The sequence below is a fragment of the Alnus glutinosa genome, chromosome 7, assembly GCF_958979055.1.
Source record: "Alnus glutinosa chromosome 7, dhAlnGlut1.1, whole genome shotgun sequence".
Lineage (NCBI taxonomy): Eukaryota > Viridiplantae > Streptophyta > Magnoliopsida > Fagales > Betulaceae > Alnus > Alnus glutinosa.
The window spans coordinates 745,643-766,236 of record NC_084892.1 but is presented as its reverse complement, the minus strand read 5'-3'; the positions used below and the strand labels follow the sequence as shown (position 1 = coordinate 766,236).

The window sequence follows — 20,594 nt, the reverse complement described above, 5'->3', positions numbered from 1 at the left end:
CTCATTGGAACATTTAACACATGGTAATGACCTTGGATGTGGGTTGCCCATCTAATTATGAGAACAGTGTAGGTCGAATAAGCATATATATATATATATATATATATATATATATATATATATATATATATATATATATATATATATATATATATATATATATCTTTGGAGGATTTTACAAATTTAATAATATATTTGTTCTCATATGGTGAATACATTGTAATTTTTAAATTACTGTCATCATGTACACTACCATTAGATGCATGCAACAAAATAAAATCTAAATCATAAAATACATTATCAGAAGTGAATTGGAAAAGATCTTAATATTTCATATATAGTTGGAACTCAAAACCTAATTAATTAATTAGTGGTGTACGTGTTGTCATTAGTATCTAATTAATTTATGATGTGTAAAGGGCATGACTAAATAATGTGGAAAGGCAATTTCAATACAAAGAAGCAATACTAGACTATCGCATTTTAAGATGAACAAAAATTTTCTACAAATTGATTTGTAGAAAATTTTATACAACCTACATATAAGATTGACATTTGTCCATTATCATGTAAAAAAAAACATGTTGTTTTAATAATATATACTTCTCACATGTTTTTTTAATAACATTAATAAAAAAAATATGTAATTCTCACATGTTTAAAGGATACATATCACTTTTATATATAGGTTGTATGAACTTTCTTAATCGATTTGCAAAAAAATTCTGTCCTTTTAAGATGAAGGCTGGGGCCCAAGGGAGATTAGTTAGGTATCAAATATCAAATAGACCAAAATAATCCACGCTAATGGTGAAGGGGCACTTCTCGACTTCAATCGGTCAAAGTTCATATAATTTATGAGTGGTAAAATACAACTTGTCTCTAATTTATTCATTTGAAAAATGTTAGACATGTCATTATTTTACAATTTGTTGATACATGTTGACATCTGATTAGGGGGGTTCAAATTTTTTTAGTGGATGATCATGTGGCTCTAAATATATATCAGATAGGGTGGTGACACATTTCAATAAATTGTAAGTGTGACATCTTGTGAAATTTTAATATACTCGCAAGCGCATGAATTGTATCGAAGTATAGTTTAGCAAGCGTGAGGTCGAACCCACATGCAAGAACTTGTATATTCGTAGGGGAACTAATCAAATCTAAACTAAATAAATCATAATCTAGTTCAAGAAAAATATGGTTGTTCAGAAATAAAAATAAATTCAAACATGCAATTAATCAAAACAAAATAAATAATAAAAGTAGTAAACTTTCAAAATAAAAAGAACTAAGGTTGTGAAATCCACCTCATTAATTCATGACAACATATATTCTTGATCATTGATTTTACCCATCCTCTACATGATAATCTAGAAATCAATCTTGTTACCATGAAAAATATCTTCGTTAAAATCCTTAACAAAAATTTAAAGCATGTTCTTCTTCATTTTTAAAAGAAATTAAAATCAAATCATATATTGTATCCATAAAAAACAAATTACAACAGATATCCAATTCTAAAATTACAGTATAAACCAAGCAGTCAATTAACAAAAATAATCCTAAATCATGAGAAAAACCTGATTAAACTCATATCCAGAATTCATCATCGATCTATTAATTGTTATGAAGCAAAAACAATTTTAATCATTCAATTAAACATCATTTTGGGCAAAATCAAATCTATAAAATAACTGCTGAGATTCATTCATGAGGTTTCATCGTCAATCTTAATTAAAAATTTAACCTCTCATAATATTAAAATATATGACAGAATATAAATAAAAATACATGAAGAAGAGAAAACTTAAAATTAGGGACAAACTCCCAGCTCGAAAGCCCCTTCCTCTGCTGCTCGTCGTCACTGTGCAAGAGATTCCGGAGAAATTGAAAACTGAAAACGTCCCTCCGTGCGTCCAGTCGCGAGAGAAAAAAAAAAGTGTGGCTAAAAAAAACTAAAAAAAATCTGAAGCTAAAATATATGTCTCTGTTCGTGCGTCCTCAACTCCTTAAATAAGAGGGAAAAAATTTCACCCGTCTTTTTAAGAAGAAACGAACTCTAGGGTTCTTTGGCAAATAATTTTCACTTTATCTCTATTTTTTTTTTTCACTTTTTTTCAAAAAAATTAAATAAAAAATATTTTTATTTAACTTTTTATATCATATCAATAATTATTTTTATTATTATTCAAATAAAAAAAATCTACTGCAAAACAAATTTCTTTTACTTTTTTGTAGTTCAAATTTTTTATACTTTATATCACATCAATTACCTTTTACTATCATTCAGATAAATATTTCACAATTACACCCATTTACTTTCTTTTTTTCCTTTCTTTTTTTTTCCCTTTTTTTTTTCTTTTTCTGGTGCAGTGTTGTACTGCTACCATTTCTTCTCTTTCTTTTATTCTTTTCTTGATTGCAGTGCTGCGCTGTGCCCTTTTTTTTCTTCTCCCCTTTCTTATCTTCCGCAGATTGTTGGCCTTGTTTGGTAAGGGTAAAGAAATTTTTCTTCCCCCTTTTCACTTTTTTTTTTCCAAAAAAATAATCAACTTCAAAACATTCTAACTTTATATCACATCAATAATTTTTTATTATTATTTAAATAAAAAAATTCATTACAACATAAACTTTTTTACTTTTCTATACAAATTCTTTTTACTTTATATCGCATCTATCAATTTCAACTCTCACTACCAATTCTCCTTCCCTTAGAGCACTAACAGTAGATTCCCAACCATTTTCCCTAATTTAGTAAAAATTTAAGAAATCAAACCACTTTTTTTTTTCCTATACAAAAACACTTCACAACTTCCCTTTATCTTTCCCTATAGATTAAAATATATATATATATATATATATATATATATATATATATATATATATATATATATACCTTTTATTTTTTTATTGCTTTTTCTTCACTTCTTCTTGATTAACGAGACCAATATACCCAAACCCATCGACCCAGGAGAGAAATCGAGCGATTTCATGAAACCCACGCCCAATCTCCGATGGGTGTTTCTGAGCCGTCGTGGACAGAGCCAGAGGTGCCAATTTCCAGCGAAATCCAGCGGTTTAGTGACAACGAAATAGAGGAGACCCAATCCTCTGATGGGTTGTTGCCGACGATGACCAGAAGACGTGATTTTGTGGGTCGTCGGTGGGCTGTCGGAGGACTCAATTTTCGACACCGATCCAAACTCACAAGAAAACACCATCACCAGTTGAAGACTCATTGCGAAACATCAATACTAGAGGGCTGGGTGCTTGACCAAAATGAAGAAATAAAGAACAGAGGCTAGGTGCTTGAACAAAGATGAAGAAATAGAGGACGGACGTGCGAGAGAGAGAGAGAGAGAGTGTGTGTGTGTGTGTGTGTGTTTTAATGAGAGAGGAAGGAGAGAGATGGGGTTTTTTTTTTTTTTTTTTTTCATTAAAGTAATGTATTGGGAAGCTATAGTGCTTCCCAAGCAAGTCCATGAAAAATGAGGAAGCTGCTGTGGCATGTATTTTGCAACTTTTTTTCAAATTTTTCCTATTTTAAGGAATAGAACCACTTATAGGGCATCTGCTACTAATACTACTAGTAGCAGTCTCCCAACCATTTTTTTTATATTTAGGGAACAAAACTACTTTTTACTTCCCTATAAAAAAACACCCCACAATAGACTCCCTTAATTTTCTTTATACCAATTAAATACTATTTTTTACTCTTATTTTATTTTTTTATTTTTATCTTTCCTACTTTTATTTTTCTATTCATTTATTTTCTTCTCTCACTCATCTTCTCTCTCTAGACTCTCTTGCTCTCGTCTTCTCCGGCTGATCCTAGATGAAAACCAACAAATCCGATTCCACTCGCAGAAGAATGCCAACAAATTCCCAAAACCCATAAATAGAGCAGAAGCAAAACAAAAACCAGATCGAACCGACAAACCCATGGGTGAGGCAGAAATCACTTTAGATGATTCTCCAGCTAATCTTGGATTGTCCTACTTTTGCAACACATTCAATGACTCTGAAGAAAAAAAGAAAAGAAAAAAAAAAAAGGAAAAAGATATAATGGGTCGAGGCCTATTTGGAATTAGCTCTAGGCTTTTCCTTTTGTGTTCTAAAAGAAATTATAATTTGGGCATTTGGATGGGAGACTTAGGGTTTTATCTGAGAGGGATGAGAGTTGAAAGATTGGATTTGTTGTCTTAAAATTTAGGAGCGGCAGAGTAAAGAGATGTATGTTTTTTTTGTTGTCAATTAGCTGATTATGCTATAAATTTTAGGGTCTAAGCTTGTTGAGAAGCGGTTTTGAGAGAGAGAGAGAGAGAGGGAAGGCGGAAGGATGATATTGGCAAGTCCCTGGCCTTGCAGCAGAAGGCAGTGGTGAAGAAGCGAGCACGAGGCGGCGGCGTGGATGAGAGTCGGCGTGGCGAAGAAGCGAGAGAGTGGGGTGGTCGAACTCGACGACGTAAGAGAAGAAGAAGAAATAGAGAGGAGAGAGGAGATACTTTTTTATTATTAAAATAAGGATTGGGTGTCTACAGTAACTCCCAATGTATTGGGAATTACTGTAGATTTCCAATGAAGTTATCTAAATATAGGGCATCTTCTGTGAAAGGTTTTTTAGTATTTTTCATGAAATTTTTCCTAAATATAGGGAAGGGAACCAATATAGTGAGACTGCTACTAGTGCTCTTAAATTTTTTTTTTTTACTTCTCTATAAAAAAATACCTCACAATAATTTTCTTAAATTTTTCTATATCAATTAAATACTACAGAACTGTTCTTTTTTTTTTATTATTTTTTTATTATTTTTTAATGATATTTTTCCTGCGGAAGGAAATCACTTTAAGAGGCTGGTGGAGTGGTGGGAGTACTCTTACCGACACAAAGCAGTTAGGAAAAGTCTTCATATATCATTTAATGCGTCAGACTTCTTTCTTTTTTTTTTTTCTTTTCTTTTCTGGTCCCCGCAAGTATGGCAGTTCGGCACGTCTTCTTTTTTTTTCTTTGCAAGCTGTAGGGCTTTTTTTTTTTTTTTTTTTTTTTTTTTTTTTTTTTAATCTCGTATCTTCTTATGTCATTTCTTTCCTTGTAGGTCCCACTTTCTTTTCTTCTTTCTTTTATGTTGCTGCACCTTTTTCTTTTTGTTCTTCTTTGTAGGTCCACGCAAGTCTTCTCCAGCAGCCCTTTTCTGTTTTCTTCATAGGTCCCGCATAATCTCTTCTTCATTTATTATTTTATGAATTCCAGATTTTCCACCAAATCCTACAAAAGATAATCTCTTGCATTAATGTCAATTTAAACTCGAATATAATGGCCTGACTTGTCATTTTCTTAACATCTTGAAAATGTTTAAAACACAAAAATAATGCAAAATGTTAAATTACAATAAAATTAAGGTTTAACAATAACAAATTAAAAAGTTTAAATGTACAACATTTAAGACCTATCAGGACGTTACTTTTATTCATTTTGGTTGCTAGGTTAGGTGCACAAGACAACCTAATAAACCACCAATTAATATTGGAAACAAGTAAAAAGAAAAAAATCTAGCCTCAGAGACTCTATCTTTGCCTTGATGGCATGGGAAAGAAGAGGAGGCTCAAAAGAGACTTTAGAACTTGCACGTGATCGATCACCTGTCCATGCATCCAAGCTAAGGTACGTAATTAAGTTAATAATTGTTCGATGATCTGTAATCAAATTTTTGTAACAAAATTGAACTTCATTCTCATTTTCACTTTTCTATAATAATCATAATATTATGTTCATATATATATATATTAGCGCTCAAAAAAAAAACAAAGGCTAACCCCGTCTAAGGAGTCCCATGACTTTCTCTTACGGTAGCACTAAGCGCGCGTAATGTGTGACGCACAATAATAATCTTTTAAATTTAGATAAATAACTGTAAATAATCATTATCTTAATAGCTATATATATAATAATAAAGTCCTCATGGCAAGCAGCAAGCTTTTAATCCAGTGACACTATGGTAGCTAGATATAACTTTCTCGTCATAAGCACAAATAGACATATATATATATATATATATATATATATATATATATATATATATATATATATATATATATATATATATATATATATATATATATATATATTACCCGTCTACAAGGATGTAGACGAGAACAAGTGTTTATCATTATTTAGTTTCCATACATCATAATTCAATTATTCATTATCGGTACATATATATGTTCCATCCTATATATAGTTCATGGACAAGTTATTTATTTCCTTTTTAAAGTAGAGAAAGGAATGTGCATGTATTTTTTTTTTTTCCTCTATTATTCATGGACAGAACGTGATACTGTAGTTAAGTCTGCCGGAGCACGAAAAGAGGCTACTAGAATCATCACAGGCACAACTATAGGTCTGAGGGCATTCATTCTTGAAGAACATAGAGTAGTTCGTGGGTGGGCATATGGTTGAGGTACTATAATCGCCAAGACAACAATATTGTGACTGATTGAACTCTATGCATGTGCTATTGCAACCAATCACGCCCCCATCAAACCCTTTCACTTGTAGCTCTGCTAGGCAAGCCCTATTCACATCAGTAGCACAGTTGGGGGTAGTGCATGAACTAGAACTGCCCTGTGGAGTTATCGATAGAGGCAAGTTGAGGTCGTCTACAAGGCTGATATTGTAGAAATCTTGTCCACCGTTTCCGTTGCATGCAACCTAGTCGGTGCCACAATCCGCAACAGTGCAAGTGAACTTTCGCAAGTCATCAGTGGAGCATCCGGTTCGGGCCCAAAATCGGCTGTTCCATGGAGCTCCCCATGGAGCTGGGATGTAACGACCCACTTTTTACAAAAAAATGTAAGTGAAAATTTCAATTTCCACATGTCATTATGACATCATCAGAGTTAAATAATTAGCAGCGGAATATATTTTTTTCTTTAACAACTAGGAAACATAGCATGACAGAGCTGACTGAATTACCTCATTATATTAAAACATGAACCATGAATTCTAATACCATAAATACACTCAAAGCAACAACACATGTGCCATATGCAGCACTTAATAAATAACCATTGTTTTATCCTACATATCAAATATTACATATTAAAAATCTTAGCCTTAAACATTAATGCTATTAGTTGTATCGTTCCTTCCATCCTGCAAAAACTCGAACCACAATCTCATACTGTCAGAACAGTGAGTCAACTGTCTCCAATAACATAATGAAATACTGAATCATTTAAAAGTACACCACACAATATTATGATAACAGTTATGTGTATGCATAATCTTAGTCTTTGCCTTTAGACTTTAACCTGCAGTCTATTTATTACTTATTGCCTCAAGACTTAAGCTGTTGGTCTTAATCCTGATTAGTGCCAGATGACTCTAACCTTGGTCATACCATTATTGGTGATTACTGATCAATGCCTGAGGACTCTAACTGCCTTTGGTCTTATTTGAACTTATGGTCTGAATCAGCACTGCCTAGAGACTCCAACCGTCGGTCTTTTGCCATGGGGCATTAACCTTCGGTCTTCAAAGATTGATTGATGTCTTGGGACGTTAACCCACAGTCTTAGATCCATTAGTGCCTTAGGATGTTAACCCTTGGTCTTTCTTATTAACAAGTTCCTATCTTCTCACAGTAAATATGCAATGACAGTTTATCAACATGTTCATCATTCATGATAATAAAATAGGCATGGTTCCAAACAAAATACCAAACAACTTATACAATTAAAGGAATTAGAATTCAAAACATGAACAAAGACCACTGCGTATCCCCAGTGAGTGAGAAATACTCATAGTTATTTCTTTACTTTAGAAAAGTGTTCACACAAATATTAACTACAATATAATTTAACACCAATAATAGTGAATTAATACAATTCACTAATAAACTCATATTAACTCTATTTTCATTTTTAACCCTTAAACTTTAACACAATCTCTAACATTACATATAAAATGGATTAATTATAATGCCACATATTTCATGTGGGCATTATAACATCATTTATTATTACATGACCAAAATATCATTTCTCATTTAAAAACGGTTATTTAGATAAGGATCGTTTTAAAAAACATCTATATTCATAACGGCTATTTATATAACAGTCATATATATAAATCACATAAGTATAATATTTTATTTGTCTAAAAATAGATATAACAGTTAATATAACTAATTTGTCACAGTTATAAAATAATTCTAATTTTATATTTTATAAAATTGAGCTGAATAACAACATTAATATTAATAATGCTTAATATTACTTTAAAATGTTTGAGCGGCGTAACGGTACTTTTATAAAATAGTGATTTTTCACTCGGACATCACAACGACGTATTTTATATTTAAATTACTCAACTTTAAAAACCCTGTTTAAAAATACAACTTAAAATATTAGATAATTTAAAATAATAAAAACTTATAAAATCACAAAACATTAAAATAAAGCTTTTTAATAACTTACCAAATATATCACAAAGTACAAAGAGTCAGCTGAGAGAGATGGGGTTTCTACGTTCTTTTGCCTTATATTTTTCTTTACTTTTTATCACTTTTTGACCTTGTTGAGCGAAAGAGGGAAAGGGAGAACTTCCAGAGAATTCTCCACTCTTCTATCATTTTCCAATCTTGTCTTTTACTTTCTTTTCTTTTTATTCTTTTCCTGTCCTGCGGCCTCGTTTAATAACCCCCTCCCCTTATTTTTATCTTTCTCAAAAAACTTCAACTTCAAGACATTCTTAACTTTTTTTACTTTTTATATCACATCAACAATTTTTATTATTATTTAAATAAAAAAACTCACTACAATACAAATTTTTTTTTCCACTTTTTCACATAAATTATTTCTACTTTATATCACATCAATCACTTTTTACTTTCACTCAACAAAAAAATTATCCCCATAAGGGAAGGGAAGGGGTTATTAAACGAGCCTTCTTTTCTCCTTTACTGCCGTTGCACCCGAGAGAGACAGAGGTGAGAAAGAGAGAGAGCTTGGGAGAAAGAGACTTACTGAAAGAGGGAGGATCCTTCCCTGTTTGCTTCTCTGTTGTACACCAACCGAGAGAAAGGGAGACAGAACTGAGAGATAGAGAGATGGAGAATGAGAGAGAGAGAGAGGAACCTACAGTTCCTTTGTGATAACCGAATATGAACTAGAGAGAAAGGAAGGGAGTTTCTTCTTCTTCTTTTCTTCCAATTGTCTTCCCCAAGAGTAGCATTAGTTTGCTGTCCAGAGGAGAGCAGAAGAGAAGAGCAGAGGGAGCTGTTGCACTACAAAGCAGGGAAAAATAAGGAGAGAAACCGAGAGAGAAATGTCAGAAAAACAGAGAGAGAGATGCGTGAAAGTGAAGACGGGAGCTATGCCTCTATTTATTCATAAACGGATGGCTTGGATCAATCTTGGAGGATTCCATCCATGGCTGGGATAAGGGCAGGTGTTCGGTTGTGAGGGTTGGGCATCACTTGGGCAGCACGTCTTGGGTGTCAAGAAGGGATGAGATATTTGTGCAAAATATCAACAAAGAAGAAGCCATGCGTGATTGAGGCTTCACATGGATTGTAACTTTTTCAGTTTTCATCAAGATCTATATAGGCTGCTGGCCTAGTTTGTGGACAGTACAACAATAGGAATGGGCTAGGCTGAGTTCGAAAATTGGCCCATAAGTTATTAATGCTAATTTTCGTTCAAATTGGAGGTATTATTTTTGCAGGTGTTTTCGTACCCTAAACAGAGTCAAAAAATTATGAAATTTGGAGGGTAGCTAGAGGACTCCGAGATGAGCATTCTGGCTTTTGAATTGACCAAAACGAAGTTTGTTTGACCCTATTTTCATTATTCTAAAGTTTAAGGTCGATCCGTTTGAACTTTACTAAATTGAAACTATAAATGCATATTAATTAATCAATGAATATTTATTTTCATAAATATTCATATATATTCTTTTGCTTTATTATTAAGTCTTAAAATATAATTTGAGGCATTATATTTTATGTGTTAAAATCTGGGATGCTACATGTGATATCCAATGATGTGGATGCTTTAAACGCTAGCTCAAATCTAGTGTTTGATAATTGAGATGGCAGAGCTGATGTTAAGTCTGCTGGCCAGATAGTGTAAGCACAATTGTTTGTGACGGTTATTGCAACAGAGTGAGCACCTGCATATATGAACGCAACATGAACAAAACTCATTGTCACCACTTCGAACGTGAAAAATAAAAGGATGGTTTGCACACAACAAACAAAAAAAGCACTTATTATCAAAGAAATAATTGGGTTGTATCCGTCCAATGGGGAATGATTTTACAAAATAGAGTTTGTGTCAAGATGGGGAAGGAAATTCATGGATTCTTGTGCACTAGGATTCAATTATGAGTTATTCAAAGAAAAGCACACAAAAAACAGAAAAATATCATTGACAATTAAGAAGAAGAAGAAAATACCATAGATGAAAAGAAAGGCTAAGGTTAGGTGGAAGACTAGTATTCGAGTTCTCATTACGAATGCTTAATTTGTGATATATATGATGTTTTTGTTTGGTAAGTGCTAAATATGTAATATTATTTGTATGTTTAAGTTTTCATTTGTATGCTTTGTGCATGCGAAAATGAGATAAAATGATAAATTATCGATAATCAGTCACCTGTAGAACGAGTGTGTTCATAGGGGTTGATTTATTGGTCGCATAATGATGCGTGCGCACAAGTACTAGGACATGAACATTTCGGTTGTGTACGCGGGGTGGGGTTAGGGCCGACTTCCTGTCTATCCACCTTTTATACCTCTGGACAGGGGTTGATTTCTAGTGCGCCTATTCCCAGGGAACAAGTGATGGCTGCTAAGATGGAACGTCTGAAAACTTTGTACGAATCGCAAAACGTCCAACTTCAAAAGCAAAACATCAAGTATGCAACGCAACAGGAAGAGCTGGCAACCGTCAAACGTATGGTAGCCATGATTATGGCGGGGAGACAACCATCAATGGGAAACAACTAAGAATGTGATGTTTTGGTTTAGTCTTAATTTTTCATTAAGTGACAAATAAGTATAAAAATTTCATTGTTGTACTCTTTGAAGAGATTTGAAGAGAAGCCTAAGGCTATGTGTATGTACAAATGCAGGGGAAGCCAATGATGACAATGAGACATGATAAGGTGACGCATAAAAGGGATAGTGCTTGTTGGCTATGAGTATGTTTTCTCACAATCCTATCTATGCTCATTATGTTTCATTGTTTTAGGACCCTTGAATAATATAAAAAACCCATATATAAATACATTTTTAGGTTAAGGTGGTAACTAAAACATATGCTTTCTGCATCGTTTGTTTTATAGATATCGTAGGTATATTTAAATCAAGGAGGCTGATATTATGATGAAAAAAATGTATTTAGCTCCTAACTGTTTTAGGCCAATTACTTGCTTTAGGTCAGTGTAACTCATCGTTAGGATTTGATTTTTTTTTTTTAATTTTCTTTGTTGCAGTAACCAACACAGGTTCAAAATACATAACAAAATTCCTCTAGTACCTTTAAATATATGTTAATGGGCTTATAGGAATTAAATAAGTCAATTTGCTAACAATTGAGAATATTTCTCAACAAAGTGTCCTCGGATAAACAAGAAATTGTTAGGAGTAATGATAAATATCTACCAAATGCTTACTTTCTCAAACTGCATGTAGATGTTCATATTTGTTATGTTTCCACCGGTTTCCTCTATTTATTTTGTATTTATACAAATATAAAGATAATTTTGGTAATCGGGATTGCATTTGTTTTTGGTAATCAGGAATTGCATTTTTGCAAGTAATTTGATGTAGTTGAGCACATTAAAGCTGAATCAAGCAATGCACACTAGGCCATAAATCAGATTCTCGGGCTTGAATTGATGATTATGATTTATGGGGCATGGATTATAGGTTTAAAATTATTTGGGTTTTAATTATGTATTTGGATTTGAATTCTGTAATAGGTATGCATTTGAATTTTGTAACATGTAAGCTGGTAGACTGTTGTTGTGCAGAAGTGCATTTTGGACCTTGGATTTGGATTTGGATTTGTGCACGTTAATATAAAAAATTTTGTATTAAGGATTTTCTTGTGCCAATGAGGTTAATATTTTTTTTTTTTTTAAAAAAAAATATTTTGGATGGTTTTGCCCAAACCGTCCATAACTCGAATTCTCGACCATATTTTTGGACAGTTTTAAACTGTCTTGAATAGGATCCGGCTTCTGTGCTGTACGTACTTTAGAAGTACAGCACAGGTGCTGTAATTTGATGAAGGGCTAGGATTGATCCAGCCCTTCAATAAAACAAACGTTGTAGTTTTGAAGCAAAGAAAAAATGACGCTGCAAAATCTCGTTTGACGCCGTTATACTCATTTGTAACACTTCCTCCTCTAAGTTTATATCCGGCGACCAGACCCCGAATCCCGACCACTGGTGAGCTCTCGACAGAGACGGCAACAAAAACAGAGTGATCCGGCGACAAAGACAGAGAGATCCGGCCACAAGAAAGGGAGGACCAGCCACGAGAAAGAGAGATCCGGCCAGAAAACCCACGAATCCCGACCACCCCGACCACTGGTGAGCTCTCGACAAAGACAGCGACAAAGAAAGAGTGATCTGGTGACAAAGACAGAGAGATCCGGCCACGAGAAAGAGAGATCCGGTCGGAAAACCCACGAACGGGTCCGGCCAGAAACCCATGCGCGGTGTGCGTGGGTTTCCGGAAAGAGAGATCCGGCTCTTTGTCACCAGATCGGAAGCTCTATGGTTGGATCCGGCTCTTTATCTCCGGATCGGGAGTTTTGTGGCCCGATCCGACTCTCTGTCGCCGAATCAGGAGATCTGTGCCCGGATCCGACTCTCTGTCGCCGGATCGGGAGATCTGTGGCTGGATCCCACTCTCGGTCGCTGGATCGGGAGATTTGTGGCCGGATCCGGCTCTCTGTTGCCGAATCGGGAGATCTGTGGCCGGATCCGACTCTCTGTCGCCGAATCGGGAGCTCTGTGGTCGGTTCTCTCTTTCTCTGTCGCCTTCTCAGTCGGAAACTCGCAGGTGGTCGGGTTTTCGGAGGTTGGCCGCCAGATAGAGACTCACAACAGGAATTGTTACAAATAAATGAGTATAACGGCGTCATTTTTTCTTTGCTTCAAAACGGCAACGTTTCTTTTAATGAAGGGCTGGATCAATCCTAGCCCTTCATCAAATTACAGCACCTGTGTTGTACTTTTAAAGTACAGCACAGAAGCCGGATCCTCCAGAATAAACCATTTGGACTTTGTTCCAGACGATTTTTTGCCATTTCTGGACAGTTTGAAACAATCCAAAAATCTTGAATTTTTTGTAGTGACCAATTTATCTAGTCCGCCCTTTATTAACTTTACTCTAAATATTTTTATTTTACTCAAAAAACTATTCATTGAAGTCAACAAGAAAAATTATATAAGTTAGCAGCTATATATAGTACTACAAGAAATTCATTACTATGTTAGTATGTAAATACCATATATTAGGTGGTGTCGAAAAAATTCTATGCTAAGATTATCTAAATATTTGTTTCTATACACGTGAATAAGTGACAATCTTAAGATATGTGAATTGAGATTGCGATAGATATGAAAAAATATAGTAGAATCCTTTGATTCCAACGATTGTGTTAATTAATTAATTACTCATCAAATATAATAACAAAATCGCGCAATAATAACTTGAGTAAACCTTTTGATTTTTAGAAAAAACTCAATTTTTCATATCATAAATTATTTAGAAAGTAATTAGATCCAATACTTTCTCCATAAGAACCTTCATGTTGTGGTCTTCGGCCCTCTCCGGTCACGATGGTCACCCGGTGGGAACGTGTAGCTTGCTTCTGTTCGGCGCGTGACCAGCACATGCCGGGGTCTTCTTTCCTGCCCTCGCGCGTGCGGGTTACGGCTTGCTTTTTCAGCTTCGTAAGGTGCCGATCTGGACTTCTGAAGGTCGTCTGTCGTTGGGGGGGATTCCCGGAGAAGGCGCATGTTCTACACGCGCTGGTTTTCCAGCCGTTTTTTCCGGTGCTTGTATTCCTGGGATTTCTAGTTTGATGTATATTATTACCTTGTATCACAACCTACCGTTTTCGGTAGTTGCTTTAAGCTAGGATTTTCTTGGCTTAGTGGGTAGAAGTTCTTTACCTCTAGTCGTTATCTTAGCCTTCGGGCTTTGTTAGTTTTGCCTATGGGCGTTATAATTGCCTTCGATACCCTGGATTGTATATTTGGTTCTGGTCTTTGTAACCCTTTGGGGTATTTTCCGGTAATGAAGAAGGTTTTTATGTTAAAAAAAAAAAAAAAAAAAAATCTTTTACCAGTCCAGATTCTGGGAGGGGGGGGGGGGGGGGGGGGGGGGCATCATGAGCCTCCTTAGCCTTGACTTTGCCCCTGGTTACTGGTTTGAGCACTTCAACGTAATTATAAAAATCAAGAGCGGATCTTTACGTTGAGATTTGGTAATTATTCAAATGATACCATTAATTAATTCATGGAAGCCCAAAAAAATAGGAAAAAGGAAAAAGAGGTGCGTTTGGGAATTGATTTTTTTGAACTTAGAATAGAATTTTGATTCATTGCGTGAATTTCGAAGTTTGACTTTGTGAGATAAAATTTAAGAAAGTTAAATAAAATATAATTTATTTTTGAAAAAAGTAGAGATGAATAGAGAAGAATCCTGATTCAACTCTTTGTTGGCAAACAAACCATGCATTTTAGATAGAATAGACAAACTTTCTTTTCAGAACGACCTAAGAAAGACCACAGTAATGTTTCAGTATTTCTCTTATTTCCTTGTTCCACCTAAAAGATAAGGTTCAATGGCTAACAGAGCTCTCATCATCCTTCTCCTCTTGTTGCTCACTACAGGTTACTCTTATACCCTTCTGTTCTTTTTAGCTTCGCAATACATATGTTGTATAAATTTTAAGTTTAATGCAAACAAATGACAACCATGGAGATTGATGATCTGTTTCGGGTGGACACTCTGATTTAATCTTCTACTACGAGAACAAATGCAGTTACCCGGTATGGCTTGCTGCTAGGCCCTCAATCGGTGATTCTGATCCCGAGCGTGATCCGGACACCTTAGAGATATTCTCAATGCCTGATCAATGGACTGGTAGCATCTGGGCTAGGACCAAGTATTGCTTCAATGCTTCGTATTACTTTTCATGTGAAACAGGGGACTGTGGCTCTGGCTTGAAAGAATGCCAAAACCCACCACCCGCATTACCCGTCACCCTTCTCAATTTCGAGATCAAACCATCTTTTGTCTCCTATGAAGTGAGCTTGAACCACGGCCACAACATTCCTGTCCGGATCCAACCGGACGGCGGGTTCTCTACTCGGCGGGGCTGGGCCATGTCCTGTCGTAAATTGTATAGAAGCTATAAGTGACGTGTGTCCGAGTCCTCTAGTAGCCCATAACAGTGATGGGCGGTATGTTGAGTGTTATAGCGCGTGCGATGAGTTTAAGGATCCAAAATATTGCTGCACAGGGAATTATAGTAGCCCAAGGGCTTGCCAGCCTAACGACTACTCGAAGACCTTCAAGCGACTATGCAAACTAGCCCACAGCTATCTAGGGGACAATGATCCTCCCACTTTATAAATGCACCGGGGCAACGAGGTACAACATAACCTTTTGTCCCTTCTAGATTTGGATCGCCATGTAGTGTCACAAATGGTTGTATCCATGCAGTGGGGTGCTTTAATCTTCAGCTTTGTATTTTGACAGAATATGACCATGAAAGGGGATATTGGAGGATATGTTGTTGGGAATGGCCATTTTGGAGAAAAATAAAACGGGAGAATAATGAATTTACCCCCATCAACTATCCAAATTATCATTTCTCACTTCACGATCCCTTCGCCATTGGCATGGATTATTTTGGTCTATTTGAAATTTTAATCCTGACTAATCTCCCCTTCATCTTAAAATGCGATGTCTAATGCTTCTTTTTATTGAAATTGCATTTCCACATTATTTAGTCATGCCCTTTACACATCATATATTAATTAGATACTATAATGACAACACATCACTAATTAATTAATTAGGTTTTGAGTTCCAACTATATATGGAATATTAGGATCTTTTCCATTTCACTTATGATAATCTATTTTATGATTCAGATTTTATTTTGTTGCATGCATCTAATGGTAGTGTACATGGTGATAGTAATTTAAAAATTACGATGTATTTACCATATGACAACAAATATATATATTATTATATTTGTAAAATCCTCCAAAGGTATGCTTATTCCATCTACATTATTCTCATAATTACATGGGCAATCCACATCTGAGGCATGGGCAACCCACATCCAAGGTCATTACTATGTGTTAAATGTTCCAATGAGTTGAAATTGCAAGTTTTTAAGTGTATTTAAGAATAAGTTAGGTTCTAAACTTGTGATTAGAAGTGGGCGAAATATCTAAATATTGTTGCCCACCAACCGCCAACTGAACTCCCTTCGATCGCCTACCATGGCCACCTCTTGAAATAATCAAAATTTGGAATAAAATATTTATATCAAATTCAGGTTGGTTCGGTAATCGGTATAAATTAAAAAAAAAAAAAAAAAAGTTCTTAGTTAACCGACCGACTTACCAAATTAACCGTTTTAACCGAAAATTTGAAAATGATTTTTAATACAAATTACAAAATGACTCAAATTAGGCCCATTAAACATGTCAAATTAAAACTTTAGCCCAAAAAACCATTTTGGTTTAGCCAAAAAACAACCCATTTTTTGGCCCATCAAAATAGCTTTGTCCCAATTTAAAAAGCCCACTAATAATCGGTTAACTGACTATATATATACCAACTTATTGAATTAATTGTTTTAACCGAAAATTTTAAAAGTGATGCTTATTAAAAAAATAATAATAAAATAAAAAAATTGATGAATAAACCGATTTAACTAACTACTTTAGTTTGGAATTCGAAATATTCCTATCAATATGATTTAACCGATACCCGTCCCTAGTTGGGAGGTAACATATCCCCAAGGGAATGAAGAAAGAATAGAAGAGCTAGGTTGGTCCTGGATGAGAGGGCCTAATTAATAATTATGGTATATGTTCATGTTAAAAATTGAAATCCGAGGCATGAAGTACGTAGTATAGGTAATAATAGAGGCTAGGCTACGTAGTAGGCAGTAGGTAATATATAGACCGTTCACTGGAATTGTTCAATGAATATTCTTTTTGTTATTGTAATATGTATGTATTGACCAAATAATGATCTACAAATTCTCCTAAAAAAAAAAAAACCTCAAATTAAATGCAATATATCCCTCCCTACTCAGTGAAAACTGAAAAGTGAAAACCCTTTTATATATATATATATGTATTTGAGATAATTGCATCATTGGTTTTTAAGGTTTAACTTAAATTACGAATCACCCTATATAATACAAAAAGTTCTTGAAAAGTCTTTGTGGTAAATTATAATTACAAATCACTCCTTGAACTCGTTTTTGCGTTCACTAAGTTAACAGAATCAGTTAATTTGTCACGTCACGCGCAATAAAAAATCGACACGTGTCCATCGAGAAGTGGTTGCGAGCCACTCCCGGCACCTTTAGGGGTGGACGAAAAAAGGTTTAGAGAGTGATTTGTAATTATAGTCTACTACAAGAATCTTTTATAAATTTTTATACCACAAAAAATGATTCATAATTTAAGCCAACCTCAAAAACTAGTTGTATAATTATTCCTATGAATGTTACAACATTTACACGACGACGTATGATTTATTCGTTTTGTTCTTCCAGAAGAAAACATTTTGGGTCCAGTCTAGGCTGTCCAGCCCATCCTTTAGTCTTTACGCATGCGTAGTAAATACAGAGATTACTTAATATATTGGAAGCTAGGTAGACCACCTACATATTTTTTTCAACAAACCCGACTTGCCACAACGTGAACAGATATCTGGTCCTAGACTTGCCACAACGTTAGAACGCGTTCAGTTTTATAACTATATTTTTAGATAATGAATTTGTTTTCAACTCTGTGATATCAATTCCCTTTGACAGTTCAACTTAATTTAGTCATCTTTTCTCATGATCGAGCAGATCTTTTTTGGGGAAAGATCTAGAGATCTGAGAAAGAAAAAAAAAACCCTAGCTTCCAGATCATACCACGTACTCCAAATTGAATCCAAACCTTACAGTTCGCATGGGACGGTCTTCTCTACAGTTAAAAATTCCAGCACGTAAGTGAAGTTCTTTCAACGAAACAAAAAATCCACAACTACAAGCAACCACTCATAAAAAACAGAGGTCGGCCACGCGCGACCAGAACTTATAATTTGTAGAAAAATAGATAGGAGCGCATGCAAAGTTGTAAATGGATTTGCCTCCCTTTCGATCTCCAAAACTGACACGTGTAAATAACTCCAATCGAGTGGATGGCATTTAGCCCGTACCTCGCGGGTCGCGACTGCCGGTCTCGCCCCATTACCAAATGGAAGACGGATAGCGCGCACTATCTGTTCAAGTCAAGGAGGAACCTTCCTTTCCTGTTACGTCGAACCCAAGTTTTACGCATCGTTCGCGAGCCTCGAAAGTCGCGTTTAAGGCTCTATATATACGACTCCAAGTTCCAAAGATTAGCACTACAATACCCAACCCATTCATCAACATCGATCAACGTACTAGTCTATCTACTACGTACAATGATGATCAAATCCCTTTCACTCTTCGGCCTTATTGCCTTGGCCTTCACTTTCCTAGCTGGTATATCGATCTCATTGTCTACTTGTATAATATGTTTGCAAATTGCTTTCGCATAAAACACATTTTACATTTTTGTGTACTAAACCTTCTCTCTTTTTCTCTCCTAATTGTTCCTTGAAGTGTATTTACACATAGAAATACTATATACCATACAAATATTTTATAAAGTTGATGTGGTAATTAGGTCTAATATTCATTAGATATATATATGTTTCTTTTTTAGTACGGGTTGATGTCAGCTTTGTATGATATTTGTAATGAGTTTATACATATGTTATGTAGATATTACTCATTTATACATTAAAATTGTGTATCTCTTATTTGTTCCATGAAAGGTTATATACTTTAAATTCTAATATTAATTTTATCTTAAAGACTTAAGCTAATATTAAAAAAAGAAGAATATGAAATTTGATGAGCTGACCATTCTTTTGACAATTTATGTTATGCAGGTGCTCATGCTGCTAAAATAACTTTCACAAACAACTGTCCAACAACTGTTTGGCCAGGAACTCTAACGGCAGACCAGAAACCTCAGTTATCAACTACTGGATTTGAGCTGGCATCCAAAGCATCCTCATCAGTTGATGTCCAAGCTCCATGGATAGGCCGGTTCTGGGCACGGACACGATGCACCACCGACGCCTCAGGAAAGTTCACCTGCGAAACTGCTGACTGTGCCTCCGGCCAGGTTGCATGCAACGGTGCCGGTGCGATCCCGCCAGCATCTTTGGTAGAAATCAACATAGCAGCAAATGGTGGACAAGATTTCTACGATGTCAGCCTTGTAGATGGGTTCAACCTCCCTATTTCGGTTGCCACACAAGGGGGGACTGGTGACTGCAAGCCCTCGAGTTGCCCGGCAGACGTGAACGCCGCTTGCCCTGCTGAGCTACAACTGAAAGGGTCTGATGGGAGTGTGATCGCTTGCAAGAGCGCATGCTTAGCTTTCGGTGACCCACAATACTGTTGCACTGGCGATCATAACACCCCAGAAACATGTCCACCCACAAACTATTCGATGATCTTCGAGAACCAATGCCCTCAAGCTTATAGCTACGCTTATGATGATAAGAACAGCACATTTACCTGCTCCAACGCACCTGACTACGTTATTACTTTTTGCCCAGCTGCTTGAATTTACGGATTGAGAGGAATTATGTGTTCCTTCTCTCTATAGTAATAATAGAACAATAAGTACTGTCATGGACTAAGGCACATTCATGCCTGTGTCTGTGTCTGTACGTGTAATAAACGTTTGAATGATAGATATCAAATGAATAATGTAAACTTTTTCTTATACTAATTATTTCGGAGCAAGAATACTTGTGCTTATGACAATAAATATTTCTTCAGCTAGCTGCTATATATATATATTTTCAGATGCTATTCATTTTAATTGTCTCATAGGACTATTGAATGGTATACTAAAAAAATTACGACTTTTATTATAAAATTATTTACAAAATGACGTGGCCATTAAATAATTAATTAAAGTGGTTGGCCCGCTCATGCCATCCTTTAATTTGTTTGCGTCACATTAAATATTATTGGTGTAGGCTTCTACCATTCTTGCATTTAGGCCTTCAAAGTTTACCAAAGGACTCTGTCAAGATTTTTATTGACCATTTCGTTTATTTTCGGAGCGTTGTGGGGGAATTCTAGAACTCTTTTTAATAATTTTTTTAGAGTTTTTTATGTTATCATGACTTTTTGTTTTTAATAAAAAAAAAAACTACAGCTTAATATATGTGTGTTTTTGACCATTTCGTTTATTTTCCGAACA

The 20,594-nt window shown here is 35.1% G+C and overlaps 1 protein-coding gene and 2 pseudogenes across 1 annotated transcript; 2 read left to right on the top strand and 1 right to left on the bottom strand.

Annotated features, from left to right (window-relative positions):
- Positions 1 to 6,322: 6,322 nt before the first annotated feature.
- Positions 6,323 to 10,520, bottom strand: LOC133872579 (glucan endo-1,3-beta-glucosidase-like; annotated as a pseudogene).
- A 4,358-nt stretch (positions 10,521 to 14,878) lies between these two features.
- Positions 14,879 to 15,718, top strand: LOC133872578 (thaumatin-like protein 1b; annotated as a pseudogene).
- Positions 15,719 to 18,694: 2,976 nt separating this feature from the next.
- Positions 18,695 to 20,114, top strand: LOC133874262 (thaumatin-like protein 1b). The gene is made up of 2 exons (XM_062312142.1): positions 18,695 to 18,808; positions 19,261 to 20,114. The coding sequence occupies exons 1-2, from the start codon at positions 18,748 to 18,750 to the stop codon at positions 19,944 to 19,946; spliced, it is 747 nt and encodes a 248-aa protein (XP_062168126.1). The 5' UTR covers positions 18,695 to 18,747; the 3' UTR covers positions 19,947 to 20,114.
- Positions 20,115 to 20,594: the final 480 nt, after the last annotated feature.

Excerpts from the sequence above, each read along its gene's own strand:
- LOC133874262 (XM_062312142.1), top strand. The coding sequence starts at position 18,748 with ATGATGATCAAATCCCTTTCACTCTTCGGCCTTATTGCCTTGGCCTTC. Across the intron at positions 18,809-19,260 it reads GGCCTTCACTTTCCTAGCTG|GTGCTCATGCTGCTAAAATA; the intron begins GTATATCGATCT and ends TATGTTATGCAG.